Consider the following 20,342-nt stretch of genomic DNA (forward strand, 5'->3'; position numbering starts at 1 on the left):
TCAAACTAAACTGCAATTTTAATCCATTTAGTTGGAAAGTTTAGTTGATAAAAAACAAATGCTTTCTCACTAAAATATTAAACAAATTCAAAAGATACCAATTTTAATTAAGTTAAACTTATAATGTTTCTAAAACATTTTAAAGATAGGTTATAATATTAGAACAGATTAAATTGAACAATTTTTTTATCTTTTAGTCATACTTGTGATGTGATTTATTTTTGTTAAAGGTTTTCTTCTGTATGGACGATTTTACATTTTTTCTCTTAAACAAATCCTGAACAACCAACAACCTATAAAAAACTTTGTTAATAAAAGGTTTAAAGCGAGAAAAAAAGCTAAATAATACCTATTGTTAGCAAAAGACAAACGCTGGTGTAGCCTAACAACCTTGTCTGAAAGTACCTCGTAAACTTGTTTTATGTTTCCATTTTCATTTAAATCTTTAATTTGTTTCGTAATACTCAATAAAGACTTACCTAAAACAAAAACCACTATTTGAACTCATTGAAAACTAGAGACAATTTATGATGATGCTTATTTTAAACAAAGTTACGTTAAATAGAAATCAAAAGAACCATTTACTGAAAAAAAAAAGAAACAAATAAAAAATTCTATAAATTTTTATCCACTTTTTATAAAACAACAAAAAAACCTTATAAAAGGTAAGATCGGAAACCTTTAACAATTCGCTTAAAAATGTGCAAAACTTTGCTGCAAAGAAAACTTTGAAATAAAGAAAAGTGTTCTAACATAATTTTCTTTTTCCCAAAAATATTTCTAAAAAGATCTCAGGCACATTTTACAGGAGATTTGAAACTTACACTAAGTATAATAAAATAGTACAAAAAAATTAGCATTCTGTTAATACTAATTAGAAAATTGAGTAATTTTTGTGATTTTAATGAAATTGAACTACTCCGGCCCGCCAAGGACCTAATTTTTCTACACTTAAAAAAAGTTGCCTACCCCTAATTTATCTCATTTTACTAACTATTTACATTTTACTTATTAATTTTTACGCACTTTCTACGAAAAAATCTAGGTAAAAACAGTAAAAACTACAATTTATAATCTAGAAGTGGGCAAACCACAGAACGTTAAACAGAATTCTTAGGTTGCTTTACACATTTTTGCTAGAAAAGAATCTGTGCAAAGTAACCAAAAATAATTTTTTGATGCAAAAAAATAGAGATTTGCTAAAAAGGCCTAAAGGAAGTCGTTTATAAAAAAAAATAAAATTGACTCCTTTTATTGTAAGAAAATTCTTTTACGCTAACACAACAATTGGTATTTTAAAGAGTATGTACGGTACATCAAATTGTATTTCAAACCGTTTTGTGTTTAAGGGGAAACCCCAGAAAGAGACGCATGCAAACACTGATGCAACTTTCATACAGTTAAGATAAGGAGAAAAAAATGAGTCAAAACTCTTGATGTAATGTTGAACAAAGTTAAGAACATTGCTATATAAACCAGCCACAGAGAGTGGTGGGGGCATTCTAGCCACGGGAACGGGTCTAAATTGCACGAGGGCACAAAATTGCACGAAGACAATTTTGCACGAGTTACATTTTTGCACGAGAGTAAAAAAATACAGAAAAAACCTAAAAATAAACATAAAAAAACCAAAAAATATTTTAATAAAAAGGAAAGAAAAAAAAGTTACTGACTGATGGTAGGGGTCAAAGGTAACAGTGATAGTAGAAACAAAAATAAAACAATAACTAATAAAATTTATAATAAAAAAAAAATAATAAATAAATAAAAAAATAAACAGAAAAAAAAGCTACCACCGAGGGTAAGAAGTAACAGTGATAGAAAAAAAAATTAAAAAATATATATATAACTTACCGACCAAGAGTAAGGGTTAGGGGTAACAGTGATAGTAAAAAAAAACTAAATAATAAAAAAAAAAAACAAATGAAAAAAAAAATAACCCGTGCAAAATTTTCTGTCCATTTAAAAGTGTCTTTGTGCAAAAGCAACCCTTCGTGCAAAAGTATCTTCGTGCAATTTTGTGCTCTCGTGCAATTTTGTACGCTCGTACAATTTAGACAGCTACCCTCTAGCCACAGCCTGCCGCAGTAAACATTTTATTCCAGAATAGACATTCATATTGTTTGATTGTTTAGTGTAAAGTTTTTATTTTACAATGTTTTCTTCTCATAAGTACTTTTACAATTGTAGTTTTAAGCAGTTAATTCTCATTTGAGTTTAAAAATTCTTAAAGTATAGTTCTTTTAGATTTAAATTGTATTTAAAGGTTTTAATAACATTCAAAGTAATGTACAAAATATAAATTAATATATATTTGTTAGTGTTTGCAATGGTTCCTTAATAATACAGTATGTTCATTGATTATCATGCCTAGTTTTATTTAGAGTATCCCTAAGTATTATTCAATATTAGTATTAGTATAGTTTAGGTTAAACTAAATTAAGGTCTTCAGTGTGATTGTACACTACATTATAACCTTACAAGTGCATAATTTAGGTCTATTTATCAAACTTAAAAAAACAGCTGATGTTTATAGCGCATATGATTCTTCAAAAAAGATAAAGATAGGAAACAGTCAAAATGAGACTCTATTATTTTCAATCAATACCAAGAGAAAAAACCTATTACAAGTTATATTTTTAAATAATTTTCAAGTTAAATTATTTTAGAAAAATATTATTTCAAACTAACAATAGTTATAATTTATTTTTTTTTTCAAAGTATTGTTACTTTTAGATTTATTAGGCGTTTAAATTTAAAAAAAGTCTAATACAGTAAATACTAATAAGTTTAAATATACATTATTTTATTAACTGAAATACATTTAGAATATTAAACATTTAATTCTTTTCAAATAAATTGTTCAAACTTCTTTATTTTTATAGAGTTTAAAGTTTATGACATCAATTAATTTGTTCAAATAAACTTACATAAGTTGCTTTTTTGTACTTCTAATGTTTTAATCAAACAATCTTTTTCTTGCAACTCGAATTTAAATTTTTTGTTATGATGTTCTTTTAAGCTTACTTGAGCTGTTACGTCTTTTAATTGACTAACTTTAATTGTGAAATCAGTTTGTAAATCTAGAAGCAAAGTTTGTATTGCCTTTTAATTAAAAAGTCATTATAACTACTTACTTTTGTTAGTACTTTTATCCAAACATTACATTTTATTAGTAACTAAATCACATAAATAAAAACTAACTCTTTATTTCATTTTTAAGGTTATTCAATTCAACTTTATGTTTTGAGTTTACATTGTTACAGATAATTTCTTGAGTTTTTAGCTGTACCATTAATTCAAAAACCTTATGCCTCCATTTAGAAATGATAACAAATGCTTCATTTTTACTGTTAAATATATCAGGTTACTTTTACAAATGTAACTTTTTTCTATATAAACTACTCTAATACGAAAATGAGAAACCGCATTTGGTTTTGACAAATTACTATGAAAGTCTAACATTAATATAAATAAAACAGCGAGTAAATCTTTAGTTCAATTGTTTAAAAAAGTACTTGAAAAATATTTTTAAAATATACAAAAAAAATTTAATATGATAGAAAAATATATACATTTAAAAAAAAGTGTAAATTATGTAATAAGAATAAAAAAATTTAAACATTGATAGACAGTTAATAAAAAATAAACTACAAAGTGAATTATTACATTATTAAACATATATATAATTTTTGTTTAACTGTTTGAGTAATTTTACTTAAACAATATTTTGTAGCAACTATTTTTTGTACACTTTTTGCATGTGACAGTGTTGTGTTTGCTGTAAAACGAGTATACTCAATTTTAAAAACTTACTGAAGAAAGTGTAAAAGTATTTAAACAGTACTCCAAGTTTTAAAGTATGTAATGCTTGTATTTAAAATTATATATATATATGAATATATTGTATACAATCAAAGAAAACATCTGCGAAAGTCTACAGCGCCTAAGCCCTGATTTTCATATGCTTTGAGGCAAGCTCAAGCTAAAATAAGATTGGATCATACTAATTCGGTCAGTAGACAACAAGCTTTCGGTAGACTGATTTCCGGGTTTTGTTCTTATTGAAACTCGTCAGCCAGTCGCAACCGAAAACTTGCAGTCGTCAATCTATTTAAACTCGGCTCTCAGTCTACCGAAGACTTGTGGTCTGAGAATCGAAATGCTATGATCAAACCTTTATGTTAACTCATATAGTATACAGTAATAAAAATTATTTTATTTATGTATAACAATTCTTTATCTAACCTTAAATAAAACCCTGACCATCATACAGTTTTTAAAATAAAACATAATCTTAACAATCACCTTTTAAATAAAAGCTTTCAAGCAGTGTTACATTATAAAATTGTACAGTTTAAAGCAGTATATTTTGAATATAAACTTAAGTTTTATTATTTTAAGAAATACATCTACAAATTTTCAAATTTGGATTTTCAAATTGCAAATCTGTAATAAAATAGTAATAGTAAAAATGATAGATTACTCTGTCAAATTTGTTATTAACTAAACAGTTGAATTATTTTGAATGTATCAACAAATAGCATGTTTTTGTTATGTTTGGCTTTGTAATACAAAATCGCAATAACTTTGTAACTAAAATTAAGCTGCAGCTTGTCACTTGTTAGCAAAAAACACTGTCAACGTTTGAATTATTAAGTTAAATCAGTGGGTAAAATTTAAAATGTAGTTATTAAGCTGTGATACTCATAGCTAGACTCGAATTTTGTTTGAAAAAATATATAATGAAATTATAAATATATGGTTTAAATAAAGCTAATTTTAAAAGATGTCTTTTCTCAATTACTTGTGTTGATCAGAAGTTTCTTTGTGATTAGTAACAGCAATTTCTTGCATTTTCAAAATTTCTGATAAAGAATCAAATCTTATTTGTAAAACTTCATTACTTTTAGAAAAATCGTCAATTTTTTCTTGGAACTTCTGAAATGTAATTTATGCATAGTATTTATAATACTATAAAAAACTTAGAACAACTAAAAAAGTAAACAATAGTCATTTAAAGTTAATAAAAATTTTATAGCATGCCATAGTAAAATTAATATAAGTGGCAACATTTAGCAAGACTAAGAACTTTTTAAGTATGCTTATATTACAAAACGAGTTTAAGAATTTCAACTTTATTATACAAAACTTTCATAAAATTACAACAGACTTGTATGTTCAAGTTATGTTGGTATTGATCTTGCTTCCATTTTTCAATTTCAAACTGTTCATTTTGCAATTCCTGCATGTATATCTTCAATTTCTTTATTTCCTCAGTCAATTTTGTATTTTTATTTGAAAAACGTTTTACTTCCAATGCATTATTTTGCTTAGCTTCTTTAAATTTCTATTTTATAAAACTTTAAGAGTATTTATAAGGACAAACTGATCAAAATATTTTAAACAAAAGCTTTACTAATAAATATAAAAAACATAGCAACTGAGAAGAATTACAATAGACGTATTAATTTCATAAAAGTACCAAACTTACATCTAACGACAAATATAATTGTTCTTTGTTTTCATTTAGTTGTTTTTGTAAGGACTTATACTTTTCATTTTCTTTTAGAGTTTTATTATTTTGTTCTTTTAATTTATCATTTTGGACTTTTATTTCATCCCGTAGTTTTTGACAACTAATTTCATTTTCTTTTGTAATATATTCAACCTTAACGTTGTTAAAATACTTAGTTCTTTTTTGTTATATTTAGCTTAAAATGATAACAATTTTATTTGAATAGTAAAAATTTTAAGTAGTTAAGGAAAGATGTTGTCGGACTGAGCTTCTTTGTTTTTTTTTTTGCTGAATCTAGTGCTTCAGTCAAAGCAACTAGCTAACAGATATTCAAATCAACTAGTATTGCAACTTAATGTCAAATGCGCCAATGTCAGTAATTTTAATTTCAAACAGTTTTACTTACCAAGAGCAACATCGTCTAAAAGGGTGCTTATAAATACGGCAACCTTTGAGTTTTCTTTTTTTTTACATTTGGAAAATATCGCAAAAACACCATGCACAAAATTTTAGATTATTTAAAGAAAATTTCACATTGGCTTTATCAGATTTTCTTGAAACCAACCCAAAACAAACTAAGTTTGGGACCCGAAAAATACGTACTTAGAGTTTTTAGCTGGATTTTTTACATGTGGTAGTTATCACAAAAACATATTGTTCACAATTTAAGATGATTTAAAGAAATTTTTATGGAGGCACTTTTTGATTTTATGTTATTTTTATCACTTATTGTAAGTTTTTTTAAATTTTCTTTTTTTTTACAAAGTATCAAAAAGTGCCTCCATAAAAATTCATTTAAATTGCTTCAAGTTGTGCACAATGTGTTTATGTGATAATTGCCACATATAAAAAAAACAGCTAAAAACTCTAAGGTTGCATTTTATGGGTTCCACAGTTTGCATTGGGGTGGTTTCGGAAAATCGAATTCTGCAAAGGTGAAAGTTTCTTATAATCATCTAAAATTTTGAACAGGGTGGTTTTGTGATATTTGCCAAGTGTAAAAAAAAATAGCGGTAAACTCAAAAGTAACTATATTTATAGGCTTCCTACTGTTTATATATAGTATGTATTTTCATTTGAAAATAAGCTAGTAATTTTAATTGTGTTTATGCGCAAAAAATAATGAGAACTCGCAAAGTTTTTCAAAATAAATAAACTTCTCTACACTATACTTAACTAATTAAGTATACAACACTTTTCATTCAAAAATTTAAGCTATGTACTTCTAAAATGCTAAACTGAGTTATTAATTACAGACATTTTATTAAAAAGATTTATTACGTATAATGACCAAAAAAGTTATAACTTATGGCACAAAAATAATATCTGAAGTATAATGATAACAAATTAAACAATTTTCTTATTTTAGTACACTAAACATATTTATGTGTGTTACCAGGTTAACACACTTCAACGGAGCTATAAAAATCAAAAAACTACTTAATTAAAATAAATAAATAAATACGAAAATAAAAAAAGATTACTGTTTATTATTATATATTCCAGTGGACTTGTTTCGTTCGGATCTTTGTTAACAAACGCTTAAACTTAAACATTTTTGAATAGTTATCTGAAGTATAGTAACAAAAAAAAAGAAAATTTTATATTTTTTAAACTTATATAATCTGTTTTTTTAAACTCGTATAGTTTTTGATTATAACGTTCTACATCAAACAAAAAAAGAACTAGCTTGTATGAGTATTTTTTCTCACCGACATTAATGTAAATTAATACTTTTTATATATAAAAATGTTTGTGAGTTAAAATATTTTAATCAGCAAAAACAGGGTTGCCACAGATCAAGCTGAGAAAAATTTCATAACTTTTTCCTGACTTTTCTAAATCAAACTCTTAATTTAAACTTATTCTAAAATATATAATCTAACACTTTTAACTATATATAGCTTTCAATCTTATTTTAATACAGTTTAAAAAAAAGTTTTTTTTTGCTGAATTCAATCATCAAACTTCCATTACATCACTTGAACCATCTGTGTATGTTTATTTTGCAATAAACAGTTATATCAACAAAATACTTGTATTATTACCTGATAAACACAGCTTGTCTGAAAAAAAAAAAACAGTTTTTTAGCATTTCCTAACATAAATGTATCTAAATATACGAAACAATATATAAGGAACTTTTACGATTTAACCTTATAACAATAACAAAATTTTACAATTAAAAACCTAAAAGAATAAAGAGCTTATCAAACACTGTTTTTTTTAAATATGTACTAAAATTTATTTTCTCCGTTTCTTTATTAGCACTTCAACCCCCTCATCTAATGAAAACAGGGTCTCCTTCATCTGGTCTGCATCTCGCTTCATTTTCTTGGCAACTAAAACCATTTGCCTTGTTTTATTTAAATCGTTCTCATCTGCTGCCCCTACACTTGTAAAAGAGAATCTTTTCTCTAAATCTAGGCACAGTTTGTGGGCTTCATTTCTTTTCTTTTAGCACTCATATATTTTTAACTCAAATTTTGCTGCCAAAATTATTTATTAAACAAAAAACACTTTGATTTTAAAATTATGCCAGATAAACTTTTGTGTATATATCACAGTTTGAGTTTCAATATGGAAGTGTCTTTGCTACAGATGATCAATACTAAAAAGCTTACAAAACTGCTTGTTCAAGTAGGGTATTTGTTCAATATGTTGATAGAAAAATTCTGCAGTTTTATAAATGATCTTTTATTAATCATACCAGATATAGGCATTGGAAGTTAAATTATTTTGTAAATTTCTAGAAAAATTTTCCAATATTAATCTGACTTAAAAGGATTTTTTTACCATTTGAAGGCTTTGGAAAAAAAAGAACTTTGTAAATTTTAACTATTAAAATCTGACTCTTTCTTTTGTTGTCAAATTTCCTGATTTTTCCTGACCTTGTGGCAACCCTGCGAAAATCCCGCTGTTTTTGATTTAGAAAACTGTTTTTTTAACATCTCAACTTATACAAAACCAAGTATTTTATACCAATACAGAGTAACAAAAATATAAGGTAAAATGTCTTATGTACCTAAAACTACATGAATTAAATCATTTTTTTTAAATAACAAAAAATATTTAAAATTAATCTTTTAAAATAAGCTATCCATTTATATTTAAAATTACTACAGTGCATCCTCGCTAATTCGGCAATGTTAGGCAAGCGTTTTTGTAATTATGGCCGCATTAGCCTTTGGCCGCATAAGAAAAATTACATTCTTTTTTTTAATAATCTGGCTCGTTAATATTTTTCAATGCATAAAATAACTCAAACATCGATTTTTCTATTACTTTATTTTTTTCAACAAACAAAACATTTAAAAGAAATTTTGTTTTTAATAATTTAGGTATATAATTAGCTTATTGTTTTCATTGTAGAGACTTTAAGTTTAAAAAAGTAAACATTGATTTCAGCTGAACTATTTAGATCTTATTCACAACTTAAACTAGCGGGATAAACAAGGGACAGTAAAAGCGAGGGCCGGATAAGCGAGGATAAAAACAATAACTAAAACAACTAAGATAAAAAATAAATAATTTAGACTTTTAAAAGTATGAATATAGCAACAACCTTAAGTTCTTTAAAAGTTATGAAAAACTTTCAAATAGCCTGAGTTAGTAGAAAACAGGTTATTTAAAAAACTTTATAGCAGAAAATGAAACATTGGCGCATAAAAAATAATTTAAATAAAACCTAACAAGACACACACAGAGTATACCATATAACAAATAGTATTTCTTGTTTGAAAATAGTTTAAATATTTATAAAAATTGTTAAAATAAAGTTTTTTGAAAATTCCTATTTTTACAATTTATTCCTGAATCATTAAAATGTGATTTTTTTTTTAATTTATTTACTTCTGAATTCCACTTTTTATTTAATTCAAAGATTTCGGCTTCATACTTTTCTCTCAATAAGTTAAGTTCATCTCCATTATTTTCATAGAATTTTTCAATTTTTTGTTTTAAAAACTGCACTTCTTCTTTATGGATGGCAACACTTTCTGCTTCTTGATTTTTGTAGCTGTAAATATTATTATCAATATTTGTATATAATGCTAATAAAACAAATAAGTTTTACTATGCAACACTACTTTAAAAATAAGATTTACTGTATAATAATCTTCTTCTTTTTGCGCGCTTCTAAAAAACAAAATTAAATTAACCATAAAAAAAGCTTTTCAGTGTTGAAATAAACCTTACAGAGTTTTTCCTAGTGGTCTACCTGATCAAAATACCTGATTTGTTCATAACTTTCCAAGATCCGACCGAATCTTAGTAGATTTTGATTACAAAAAAGATTTAATTCTGCTTAAAGCAGAATTTTGATTTGAAAAAAAAATATCTGGTTCTGTTTCGGATCTGAATTTAGGTTAAAGACTTAGAAGCTTTCTTTAAATTGAGCTGAGCTAAATCTTGATCTAATTTCAAAATTGATTATGGTTGGACCCAGATCTTGGCAAGCTATGGTTAGGAACAGAAAGAAACACTATTTACAAAAAGAAACGTCAATAGCTGCTTAATTACTTTGAAAACTGTTCTTATCTATATTTAGTTGAAACTTTTTATATTAATATTTTTGATACAGCTTTTTAAGTATGTACTGTATAATTTTTTTACACACATTATTTACAGAAGTGGATTTATTTTCATTTTCTGAATGCTGCTTTTAATGGTTAGCGTACTTACTATTAATTTCAGCAGATAAGTTTACTCTGGACTAGCTTTTTTTGCCTCAGTGATGGTCTCATTAAAGATAAAAGTCTTTAAAGAGAAAAATAATTTATAATAAAATCTGTTAATATGTAGGTCTAAACAATTAAGTCAAACATTAGATTATCTTTGCAATGAAAAAAAAAACTATTTTAATACAGAACTAACAGAAAAACTATAATGAAAAGTCAAAGTTGAACTTTTTTTGACGTCCTTGCGTTGCAAAGGCGAAAAGTGCAATTAAAAAAAAAAAAAACAATAAAAATTGTATTTGTTCTAATTAATATTTAATCATTGAATGTTTAAAACACACAAATAAGCTTCTGTTAGTTAATTAGAGTTAGTGAAATCAAGCAAACAACTAAGAGAAAGTGTGAGAATACACAAAGTTGTTAAATAGTCTCAGTGTAGTTTTGTTATTGTTAAGTGTTGTTTGATTACAGAACTGTCTTTGTAAATGTTTAGTCAAATTACTAGAGATATATTTCAAATTAACTTAAGCACTGAATTTGGAACTGCTCAGTTGGAAGTACATGTACCGATACATTTCAATGATTCGTTAGTTATATTTGAATTTAATCTAAATTTATTGTATATTGTATGTTTTTCGCCTAAGCTAAATACTTACTATAGAATTAGTCTAATAAGTTTGCTAAACTAAGCTTTCACTAACTTTAATTGTATTTGTGTAAATATTAATTGTACTTTAGTTTATTCGCCTTATTAAGATTAGTAAAACAGCTTGGCTAGGGTGTTTTAATATTCCTTCTTGAATAAGGTATATTTGCTTACTCAACCATTTAGTTGAATAATATGGACAAAACCAACTCTTAACCCCTTTTAAGTAGGGAAACTCCGAAACCAAGGTGGTCAGTCCATCTCATGGCGGGCAATAGCAAAGAAAGAAATCACATTTCGTTTCATTTTCAATTAACGTACTAGTTCTAACATGATAACACACTTCACAATATTTTTATGAGCTACTAGAGCAGGGGTCGGCAGGCAGTTGGTGGTCGCGGGCCAAATTTCAAGTTTACAAAGCCTTCGCGGGCCGCAGTTTTAGTTTTAGTGACATTTGAATAATCTTTTGGTTTTAGTTTTAGTCAAACTAGAGAAAAGTTTTACTTTTATTCACCTTATCATTTTAAATAACTTTTAGCTATATATAGAACGACTATTTAAATTAAATTAAATAAAATTAGAATAAAATTTACACTGACTAATATACTTAAGTGTTAATAAACTATGTACTTTTATAAGCACTTACTAAGTTAAATTTAATACTTTTGTAATTTTACATACAATTTAACTCTCTATAAAAACCAAACTTAAAAGACAATTTATTAGTTACTTTTATATATTTGTTAGATTATCAACCCATTTTTTTCATATTTCTAAGAATATTAACTTCAAAAAAAAGTTTTTGCATGTTAGATAGTTTACATTTTAGTAATTTTAGTAAAATTTAGTAATTAGTTAATTTAATAAAATTAATACCTGTTTTTATTATAGAAAGCTAGAACAAATTCTTTAACATAACTAATTCTCGAGTACTTAAATAAAATATCTTATTTGTAACTAGTCTTTTAAATGGTTGTCACTTAAAAAGCAAAATGTCTGAGTTGTATCAAACCAGCCAAAGTTCATTAAAAGTTTAAAAATCAAGTAAATCGTTGTAAATCAAGCTTAAGTACCTAGTAAAAGTATCATCATCATTAAAAAGTACACAAAGTGTAAAAAAACAAGAAAAAACTACAATTAGTAAACTACACTACAGTCATAAAAACTATTCAGGGAATTCCAAGATTTATTTAAAGTGTTTGAAATAAAAGTTTCACACACATCTGAGTTTTCAAGCTTTTAAAATAGCCTGTTTGTGTAGCAACCCAGTTAAAACAAAGTTCATAACTTAAAGAAATAACGAAACTTATTAACAGTAAACAAATTACATGCCAAAAAAATATAAGTCAGCTGGAATGGACAATTAACTTTCTTAAAAAATTTTAACATAAGTATAAAACTTAATTGAGTCATTAGCGAAGAGAAAAACCTCTTTTTTATTAAGCATTACAGCAATTCTTTATCTGCAATAAGAATTTAAAAATATTAGTTGTAAAATAAAAGACGAGCAACAAAAAAAAAACGTTAGTTAGGAGTTATTGCGAGAAACGATAAAAAAACAAATCACCAAAGTCAGTTCCAACAAAGCACATGATTATCTTCAGTAACTACAGAATTATCAGAAAAAAAAAAGTAGTTAAGGCAAGTTATATAGTAGCAAAATTTATTATTAATAATGAGATACCGTTTATAATTGAAAACTTTTTTAAAGAGTTTTTGTTGGCAGTAATAAAAAACTTTTGTTTATTTCTTCAATGACAACAAAAAGTCCTATTTAAAAAATGCATTAAGGTTATAAAGTCGCATAAATCAAATTATGACTTTAATCAATATTTTAAGATAAGAGCACTTATAGAAAAACTATTGCTCATCTGAGAATTTTTATTAGAGATGTTTTTTTAACTTTGACACTTTAGTATAATTTCTTGGTTTAGTTCAAACACGAAGCAAAACAATCGGTGAAATTTTACAAGTAAAGGTGCAATGCACCAAAAGTTTTTAGAAGTACAATTCCTTCTTTTATTTTTAGTATAAAGTTTAATTAAAGTTTAAAAAGTGTCTTATAAAGTATATCAATATTAAAAAACACTGTTAAGCTACTAAAGTATATTTTTTAATAAAGAATGTTTATTTGCTAAATTTTTTGTGTCAAATTAAAATTTTACTACTTTACATGTAAAAATTGTTTGAAACTCCAGGATTTTTCAAAAATTCTCAAATTCAAGTTTTTTTCCAAAATTTTTAAGCATAAATTTTCAAGTTCAAAGCTTGAACTTGATATATTATAACATATATTATAACTTAAACTAACAATTTAGATTGAGCAAAACTTACATCATAAGTTTAATTTGCCACTCTTTTAAGCAAAAAAGCCAGCCTGAATTAATAAAAATATTCCTGATATTTTTGTATACAAAAAACAATTCTAGCCAAAAACTTATAAAATGACTTAGTTGGCCTGAGATTTAAAGTCTTCAAATAGTGATAGTCTGAGTGTGTGTCAATGTTTAAAAACTATCTATAAGTCTAGTTTATATTAAATAGGTAGCTCCAAAAAACAGCAAATGTGTGTATTGATATGCAAAGCATAAAAGTTAACTTAGTTTGACAAAATCAATGTTTGATAAATGAAAATGTATACCTAACAAAAACTATATTAGTTTATATCATATATATTGTTTTAATTGTGTCTGTACAAATTTAGATATTACATGTAGAAAAACAAACTTAGAAAATTGTGCATGAACTAAACTTAAACTAACTAAAGTATTTTATAAAAAGTGGTTTAAAATATGAGCATTTTTTTAAGTTAGTGTGCATATAAATTAGTTCAAGTGCGAAGAAAACTTCTAAAAAATTAAAATGTGTCAAAACAAAACTTAGATAAACCTTTTTTTCTTTACTATGTTGTTTTAAATGTTTTTACACTAAAACATAACATTTACAAATAAAAAATATATAAAAGAAACTTAGGTATAAAAAATATTGGAAAGAATATCTAAGCTATAAAGAAATGACACTTTAGTTAATTACTGTGCATTACTTTTGTACAAAATGGAAAACATTTGCATTTAGTTTATTTGATAAATAGGTATAATATAACTAACATATTAAATTCAAGCACTCCTTTTTCAGATAATTACTTGCTGTTGGAAAATAGAAGTTATTATGAAACTCAGAAAAATATCCTGTTATAATGCTAATCTGTCTTTTTCACATTTTTTAATTATATTAGCAACTTCTTCTAATTATTTTTAAATGTTATACAGAGACTTAAAACCAAACTAAACAAATTAAATCGAATTACCGAAAAAAAGGTTACTTGAAATATATTTTTGCTTAGCGGGCCACTTTTACATGCTCGCGGGCCACAAAATTTTCTTTCGCGGGCCGCATTCCATTCAAAAAAATAACGTGCTCGCGGGCCGCAGATTTACCCTTCGCGGGCCGCAATTGGCCCGCGGGCCGCAGTTTGCCGACCCCTGTACTAGAGCATTAAAAAGTTAGTAAGACAGTGACAAGTGAAGGCAAACATAAATCAAAACAAAGTAATTGACCATGTTAATAACTTCAACAACTAATTAACTTATTGAATTTGGTTTATTTATAAATTTAACTTAAAATTCAAAAACAGCCTGAGATTTTAGTTTATTTGAATTGCACTTACAAAGAGTTAATCATGTTAATTTAGAAAAATATATTAAATACGTTTAATAAAACTATAAACAAATACAAACAAATTAATTAGTTATGAATTCTTTAATTACTAGAATATAACAATAATGTTGTATTACAAATTGGTCTTTTTAGATTAAAACATTTATTGCTTTAACTAAGATTTATATTTGTGAAAAATTTCATATTTTAAAACTAGAGCAAATAAACCCGGTTATAAAAAAGTTAGTTTGCACATTTATAATTATATTACATAAGCTCTTTACTTTACAGTAAATTGAGCAGTATTTTTTACTTAAGACAAATAATTACAATTTAGAGCTTGAAAATAAATACGTAACAAATAAAGCATTTTTAGGTTATTGTGACTTATAGAAAATCAAACAATAATTTTTTATTTATTAATTTAATTAATTTAATTTTTTATAAAATGTTTTGAGGTTAATGGATAAAAAATGCTAAACAAAATAGTTACTTGCTAATTATTCTTGAATTTTCCTTGTTTACTTCTGTAATTATTGATTCTAATTCATTAATTTTCTTATTACGCTCTAAAACTAATTGATTTTGAACCTCGCATTCTTTCCTCATTGCATTGTAATTTCCATGACATTTGTCCACCTCTTTATTTATAAGACTTAATTCCTGCTTTAGACTGAAAACTTCCTCACTTCTGTAAAACAAAAATTAAGATTGAAATTAACGAAGTTCAATATTTAAATACTTTTTTGATAATAGGGGGCGTATGTTTCTTGAATTTATTTTAAAAACGTTCAAATTGAGTTTAAAGCTAGCTAAATATTTTTGTTGGGTTGACTCATCCCTAAACCTAGCCACTCAGGTCTTTTTAACCGAACAAATTATTAAAAATAAAATTTGTGCATTGAAAATTACAATTTCAATAAAATTAATATAACCAAATGCTAACACAAACAGTAAAATATTAAATTTACAATTAGTAATCTACCGGATCTAAGTATCTGGATTTGGATTTAGCCAGATATATATTTTTTTTAATTTTTCAAATCCGGCCAGTAGATCATAAACGAGTTATTATTTTATAGCTTAGAAAAATCTTAGAGTGTAGAAGTTTTTACAGCTCCTAGCGCCTTACTTGTTGAAAAAAATTCTTGTTTATCCTATTTTACAGTTTTGAAATTTAAAAAAATAATTAATAACATTTTTAACAGAATAATGAACATATGGTATGAAAATAAACTTTACAGCTTCATTTAAATAGGAAAAAAATATTGTATTAAATTAAATAGTAAATACTTTATGTAGTTTCAAAACTTTAGAAATGTCAAATTCTGTAATAATTTTTAACTTAAATTTTTATAAGAAAAAAATAAGAAGAAAGCTTTTGGAATATTGAACTGAAATTTTTTTTAAAATACAGTTGTCAAAATATGTTACAACATTATTTAATATTATATCATTGTTACCTTAGTTACTTAAATTATTGTCAAGGTTTTATACAGTCAACACACTAGTGTCTATAACAATTAATAACACACTTAAAAGAAATGCTATAAACCAGGGTTTCCCAAAAAGGGGCAAAGAGCCCCTTAAGGAGCTATGACAGATACTCAGCGGGAGATGATCAGCAAAGGGGGGGCATGAGGTCATAATTTGAAACGATATTGTAAAATACCATATTTTTAATGGTTGTTTTGAAATTTACACTAGATATTCTGGAGTTGTTGATGAAGATCATAAAAAAAGTCTTAGGTTTTTTTTAAAGTGGTAGTTTTAAAAAATATATATAACAAAACACATTTCATTTTTTTCTTAAACTTATTTGAGTACTTTCGAAGTAAGTCTTGTCAAAAATTGTATCTTACTAAATTAAACTGAATTGAAATTGAAATAAAAACATAGTGTAGTTTAAAGTTTTAAAATATATAGTGACGTAATAATCAAGTGTAAGAATTAACTAAATGCTTATACTAAAGAACTTTGCTGTACCAATAAAACTTGTCAAATAATAAAACTAAAATAAACCAGCGATAAAAAATTAAAATAAAACTACACTTGAAAATAAAAAACTTACGTGAAATCAATAACTTTAAAATTACTTAAAATAAGAATTTAAAAAGTCTAGTCTGGTATACGAACTTTTTCTGCTTACATAAACTGGACTTTAAATTTTGAATGCATAAGGCTTCTAGAATATGTAGCTAAAAGGAGTTCTCCGCTCTCACGAAGACTGTAAAGGTCTCTTTTTTATAATTTTTCGCACACTCATGATTGTCCAACAAATGTTGCCCAACTGCCGAGAACTATTTTATTACTCCTAACGACCATCAATTTTTCTTGAGTTTTTAAGAACCTCAGTGCTTAACACTAATAAGACAGTATATAATTTAGTTTAAACTACTAAAACTTTAAATTAATAAAATTTATTAAGAAAAAAAAAATTAAAAAACAGGACAGTTAAAGTTTACAACTGAAAATGTTTTGAAACTTACACTAGATATTCTGGAGTTGTTGATGAAAACAAAAACAAAAATATTAGGTGATTTTAATGGTAGTTTCTTAAGTAATCTTATTGAAGGGGGCCATAGTTTTTTTCATTTCTTTAAAGGGGGCCATTTGAAAAAAAGTTTGGGAAACCCTGCTACAAACACTAAAAGCAGTGGTAGCATTCAAGTAGATCAAAATAATAGAATGAAATACTATAGACCTCCTGATGATTTTTAAAGGTGTAATCTTATTTATACAAAATTATCACTCTATAAGGCAACAAAACAAGCCTGTGTGACCAAAAACTATCCTGAGATTGCAGGGTTATTAGAAAGTAGAAAAAAAATATAGTTATAACTAACCAAAAAAACGAAAAAAAAAATGTTAAAAAAGTTTTTTACCTAAACGAATAAAAAATAACATTAAAAGAAAGTCATACAAACAAGTCTAAGATTTAATAAAAAATATCCAAATTCTTAAGAGCTTTGCAAAAAAATCAAACTAGCCTGAGTTATCCTGAGTGTGTAACAACTCTGTTTTTATTCACTCCATCCTTGTAGAAAATAGTCATAAAAACTTTAGGACTGTCGCTCTTATAAGTAAAAAAATACCTTGAAAGACAAATGTATTTAAAACGTATTTAAAAATGCAGGGAAAATAGACGACGCTGACATCACTGATCATACCAGCAAATAGCCTGAGTTACATCGAATTAGCTTGAGTAAACCTGAGATTGTGGGGAAATTGAAAAATAAAGTATCAAGAACAAAAAACCAAACAAAATCTCTTGAAGATTTAAAAAAGCTATAAAATTAGTAACATAAATTAATACTTGAACAAAAAAACACAATTTTTGAGGAAAATTAACTGGATTAAAGTTCATAAAAACTAGCTTTATTATAAGTAAAATAACAAATTAGAACTTTTAAGACATTTAAGTCAAAGAAAACATCTGCAAAAGCTATCAGAGCCTGTACTTTCTTGTGCCCTAAAACAAGCTCAAATTAACAAAAAGTTTTACCACTTAGATCATCAGACCACAAGCTTTTGGTAAAATAAACTTATTCAAACTGATTCAAACATGAGTGTTGTTTTAATTGAACGTCACAAACAGTTGTCAATATTTTAAACAGCTTGTCAAGCTTTAAGAATGAAACACTTTAAATACAGTAGACTACCGCTTAGGTACGCAAATTGAACCCGACCAAAAAGTGCGTACTTAGCAGGGGTAGTGCGTACTTTTTGACGACATAGTATAATATGATATTTAGTTGTTTGTTTTCTTTCTTACCACTATCCACCAAATAATTAAGCCAAATAAACAAGTCTTTTTATTTTAAATAACATTTGATACATAATTCTAATCTGCAACATTTTTTAATAGACTTTAAAATGATTTATTTTTTCTATCAAAAGTTTCTACATAATGCTAGTCAAGCTAAGTTTAGTTTAGTTACTACATTATTATAATTTTCCATTAGCTAAAATGTGTTTGATTTTTTTTTAATTGAAAGAAAAAAATTTCAGGACTGTTTTTGTAAGAAAGTTTATATCAGTAGAAACATTTATAGTATAAGTGCACAATGATAAGATGCTCAATATTTTTTTTTAACTTTAGTTTTTGTTGTTGTTGCTTCTATTTATATGTTTATTTTGACTTTATATAAATTTTAATTAGTTTTTGTGAATAACTAGTTTTGTATTATGTCACATTAAAATTAGCCTTTCTTTTGCAGATATTCTGTAAGTTTTTTAATAAAAAAAATTAGAAATTTTAGAAAAAATGATGGAAAGCGTCAGAAAATGACTTTATAGAACAAGTCTTTAGAAAAAATCTAAGTCTAAGAAAATTTAGATTTTTTTTTGTCTTTCTAGGTAAGTGCGTACTTAAGGCGAGGTGCGTACCAAAAAAAGTGCGTACTTAAGCGGTAGTCTACTGTATATTACAAACTAATTGTCTTGACAACCTGAAAACGTATTAAATGCATGGCAAGTAGGCAAGGCTAACACCACTGATCACACCAGCAAATAGTAGTTTCATTGTATAACATTTTTAGTTGTTTATAAATTGACGATTTAAGTTTCTTTCGCTAGACAAGGGTTTCCCAAAGTGGGCCAAGTGGCTCCCTAGGGGGCCATGACAGATACTCAAGGGGTCACGAGCAGCAAAGGGGGAAGAGGGGGGCCATGAGCAGTAAAGGAGACACAGGGGGGCCATGAGGCCATAACTTGAAACTTTCACTAGATAATCTTGAGTTGCAGATGAAGAGCAAAAAAAAAAGGTCTTATGTGTATTATATGGTAGTTTAGAAACTTACACTAGATATTCTTGAGTTGCAAATGAAGAGCAAAAAAAGGTCTTTGGTGTTTTTTATCGTAGTTTATGAGTAATGTTGTTGAAGGGGGCCATTGCTTTTTTAATTTCTTTAAAGAGGGAAACCCTGCGCTAGACTGACAGTTTTCAAAAATAAAAAAATAAGTCTTAGCCTAACAAGAGCTTGTTGTCTGATGAACCATGTGGTATTATCAAAACTTTAATTCATATAAATTTAAAATATTCAATAAATTTAAAATAAGCTAATATATCTCTGCTCAATTTAACAAACTTTAAAGAGCTTCAGATAAACCACTCAGTGATTCTAAGTTTATTTCAAAACTAGAGTTTTGCAATGGTATTACTACCAGTATTCTCAATGACATTTCCTTTTCTACATTCATTATTTTTTAATGGAAATTCGTTTTTTTTTTTGCAGTATTTATCTATTTGTTGGATCCACTTCTTTTTAAGTGCTTCATTGTATACATTCTTTGATGAGTCGAATAATTCTTTAATGCTTGAGTTTTGTTGGTCCTTTTTTCAATCATACTTGGTATTTGCCTCATGATTGTCTGAGGGTGGTAAAATTGTTCAAAAAAGTGCAACTACAAAAAAAACACGAATGTCCATTGAAAAACTATGAATAAAACAAAATGTCATACATGAAGCTAAAATAGCGTCTTATAACGACAACAAGGTATATTTAGGACTAACAAAAAAAAGAATTGCAGTGCATAAAACAATATTGAATATCTAAAATAAAAGACAAGAAAAAATCAAGAATATGAGATCCTTTGAGTGTAATCAAAGAAATCCAACAACCGGACAAGAAAAGACACAGGCACGTAACTTGATAAGTTTCTGCGAAAAAAAACTTGCTTTTATTTCAGCTTTAAAAGCTCTGCTCTCTTAGCTTTTAGTATTCATTTATACTTAGTTATGCAATCCTGAGAGAAAATTTTGACATATATGTACTCTTTAGCACTTTTTAAGTGTTCTAAAAACTAAAACGAGTTAAAAACATCTAAACTGTATACA

General features: G+C 26.2%; 1 protein-coding gene across 4 annotated transcripts in view; it reads right to left on the reverse strand.

The window, feature by feature from the left end:
• The window catches only part of LOC145840680 (uncharacterized), a 36,795-nt gene that overhangs the window by 9,368 nt on the left and 7,085 nt on the right, over positions 1-20,342 (reverse strand). For 2 of the 4 annotated variants that reach the window (XM_082948003.1, XM_082948005.1), the window contains exons 3-11: positions 14,997-15,194; positions 9,371-9,536; positions 5,495-5,671; positions 5,174-5,350; positions 4,808-4,941; positions 3,205-3,350; positions 2,931-3,083; positions 350-479; positions 204-293 (exon numbers count right to left, since the gene is read on the reverse strand). In XM_082948003.1, coding sequence (XP_082804129.1) covers positions 204-293; positions 350-479; positions 2,931-3,083; positions 3,205-3,350; positions 4,808-4,941; positions 5,174-5,350; positions 5,495-5,671; positions 9,371-9,536; positions 14,997-15,194 — 1,371 coding nt within the window. The remainder of the gene's footprint in view (positions 1-203; positions 294-349; positions 480-2,930; positions 3,084-3,204; positions 3,351-4,807; positions 4,942-5,173; positions 5,351-5,494; positions 5,672-9,370; positions 9,537-14,996; positions 15,195-20,342) is intronic. The other 2 variants (XM_082948006.1, XM_082948004.1) reach the window with 2 other exon arrangements.

Source organism: Thalia democratica, chromosome 7 (assembly GCF_965202585.1).
Source record: "Thalia democratica chromosome 7, ktThaDemo2.hap1.1, whole genome shotgun sequence".
NCBI classification, from domain to species: Eukaryota; Metazoa; Chordata; class Thaliacea; order Salpida; family Salpidae; genus Thalia; species Thalia democratica.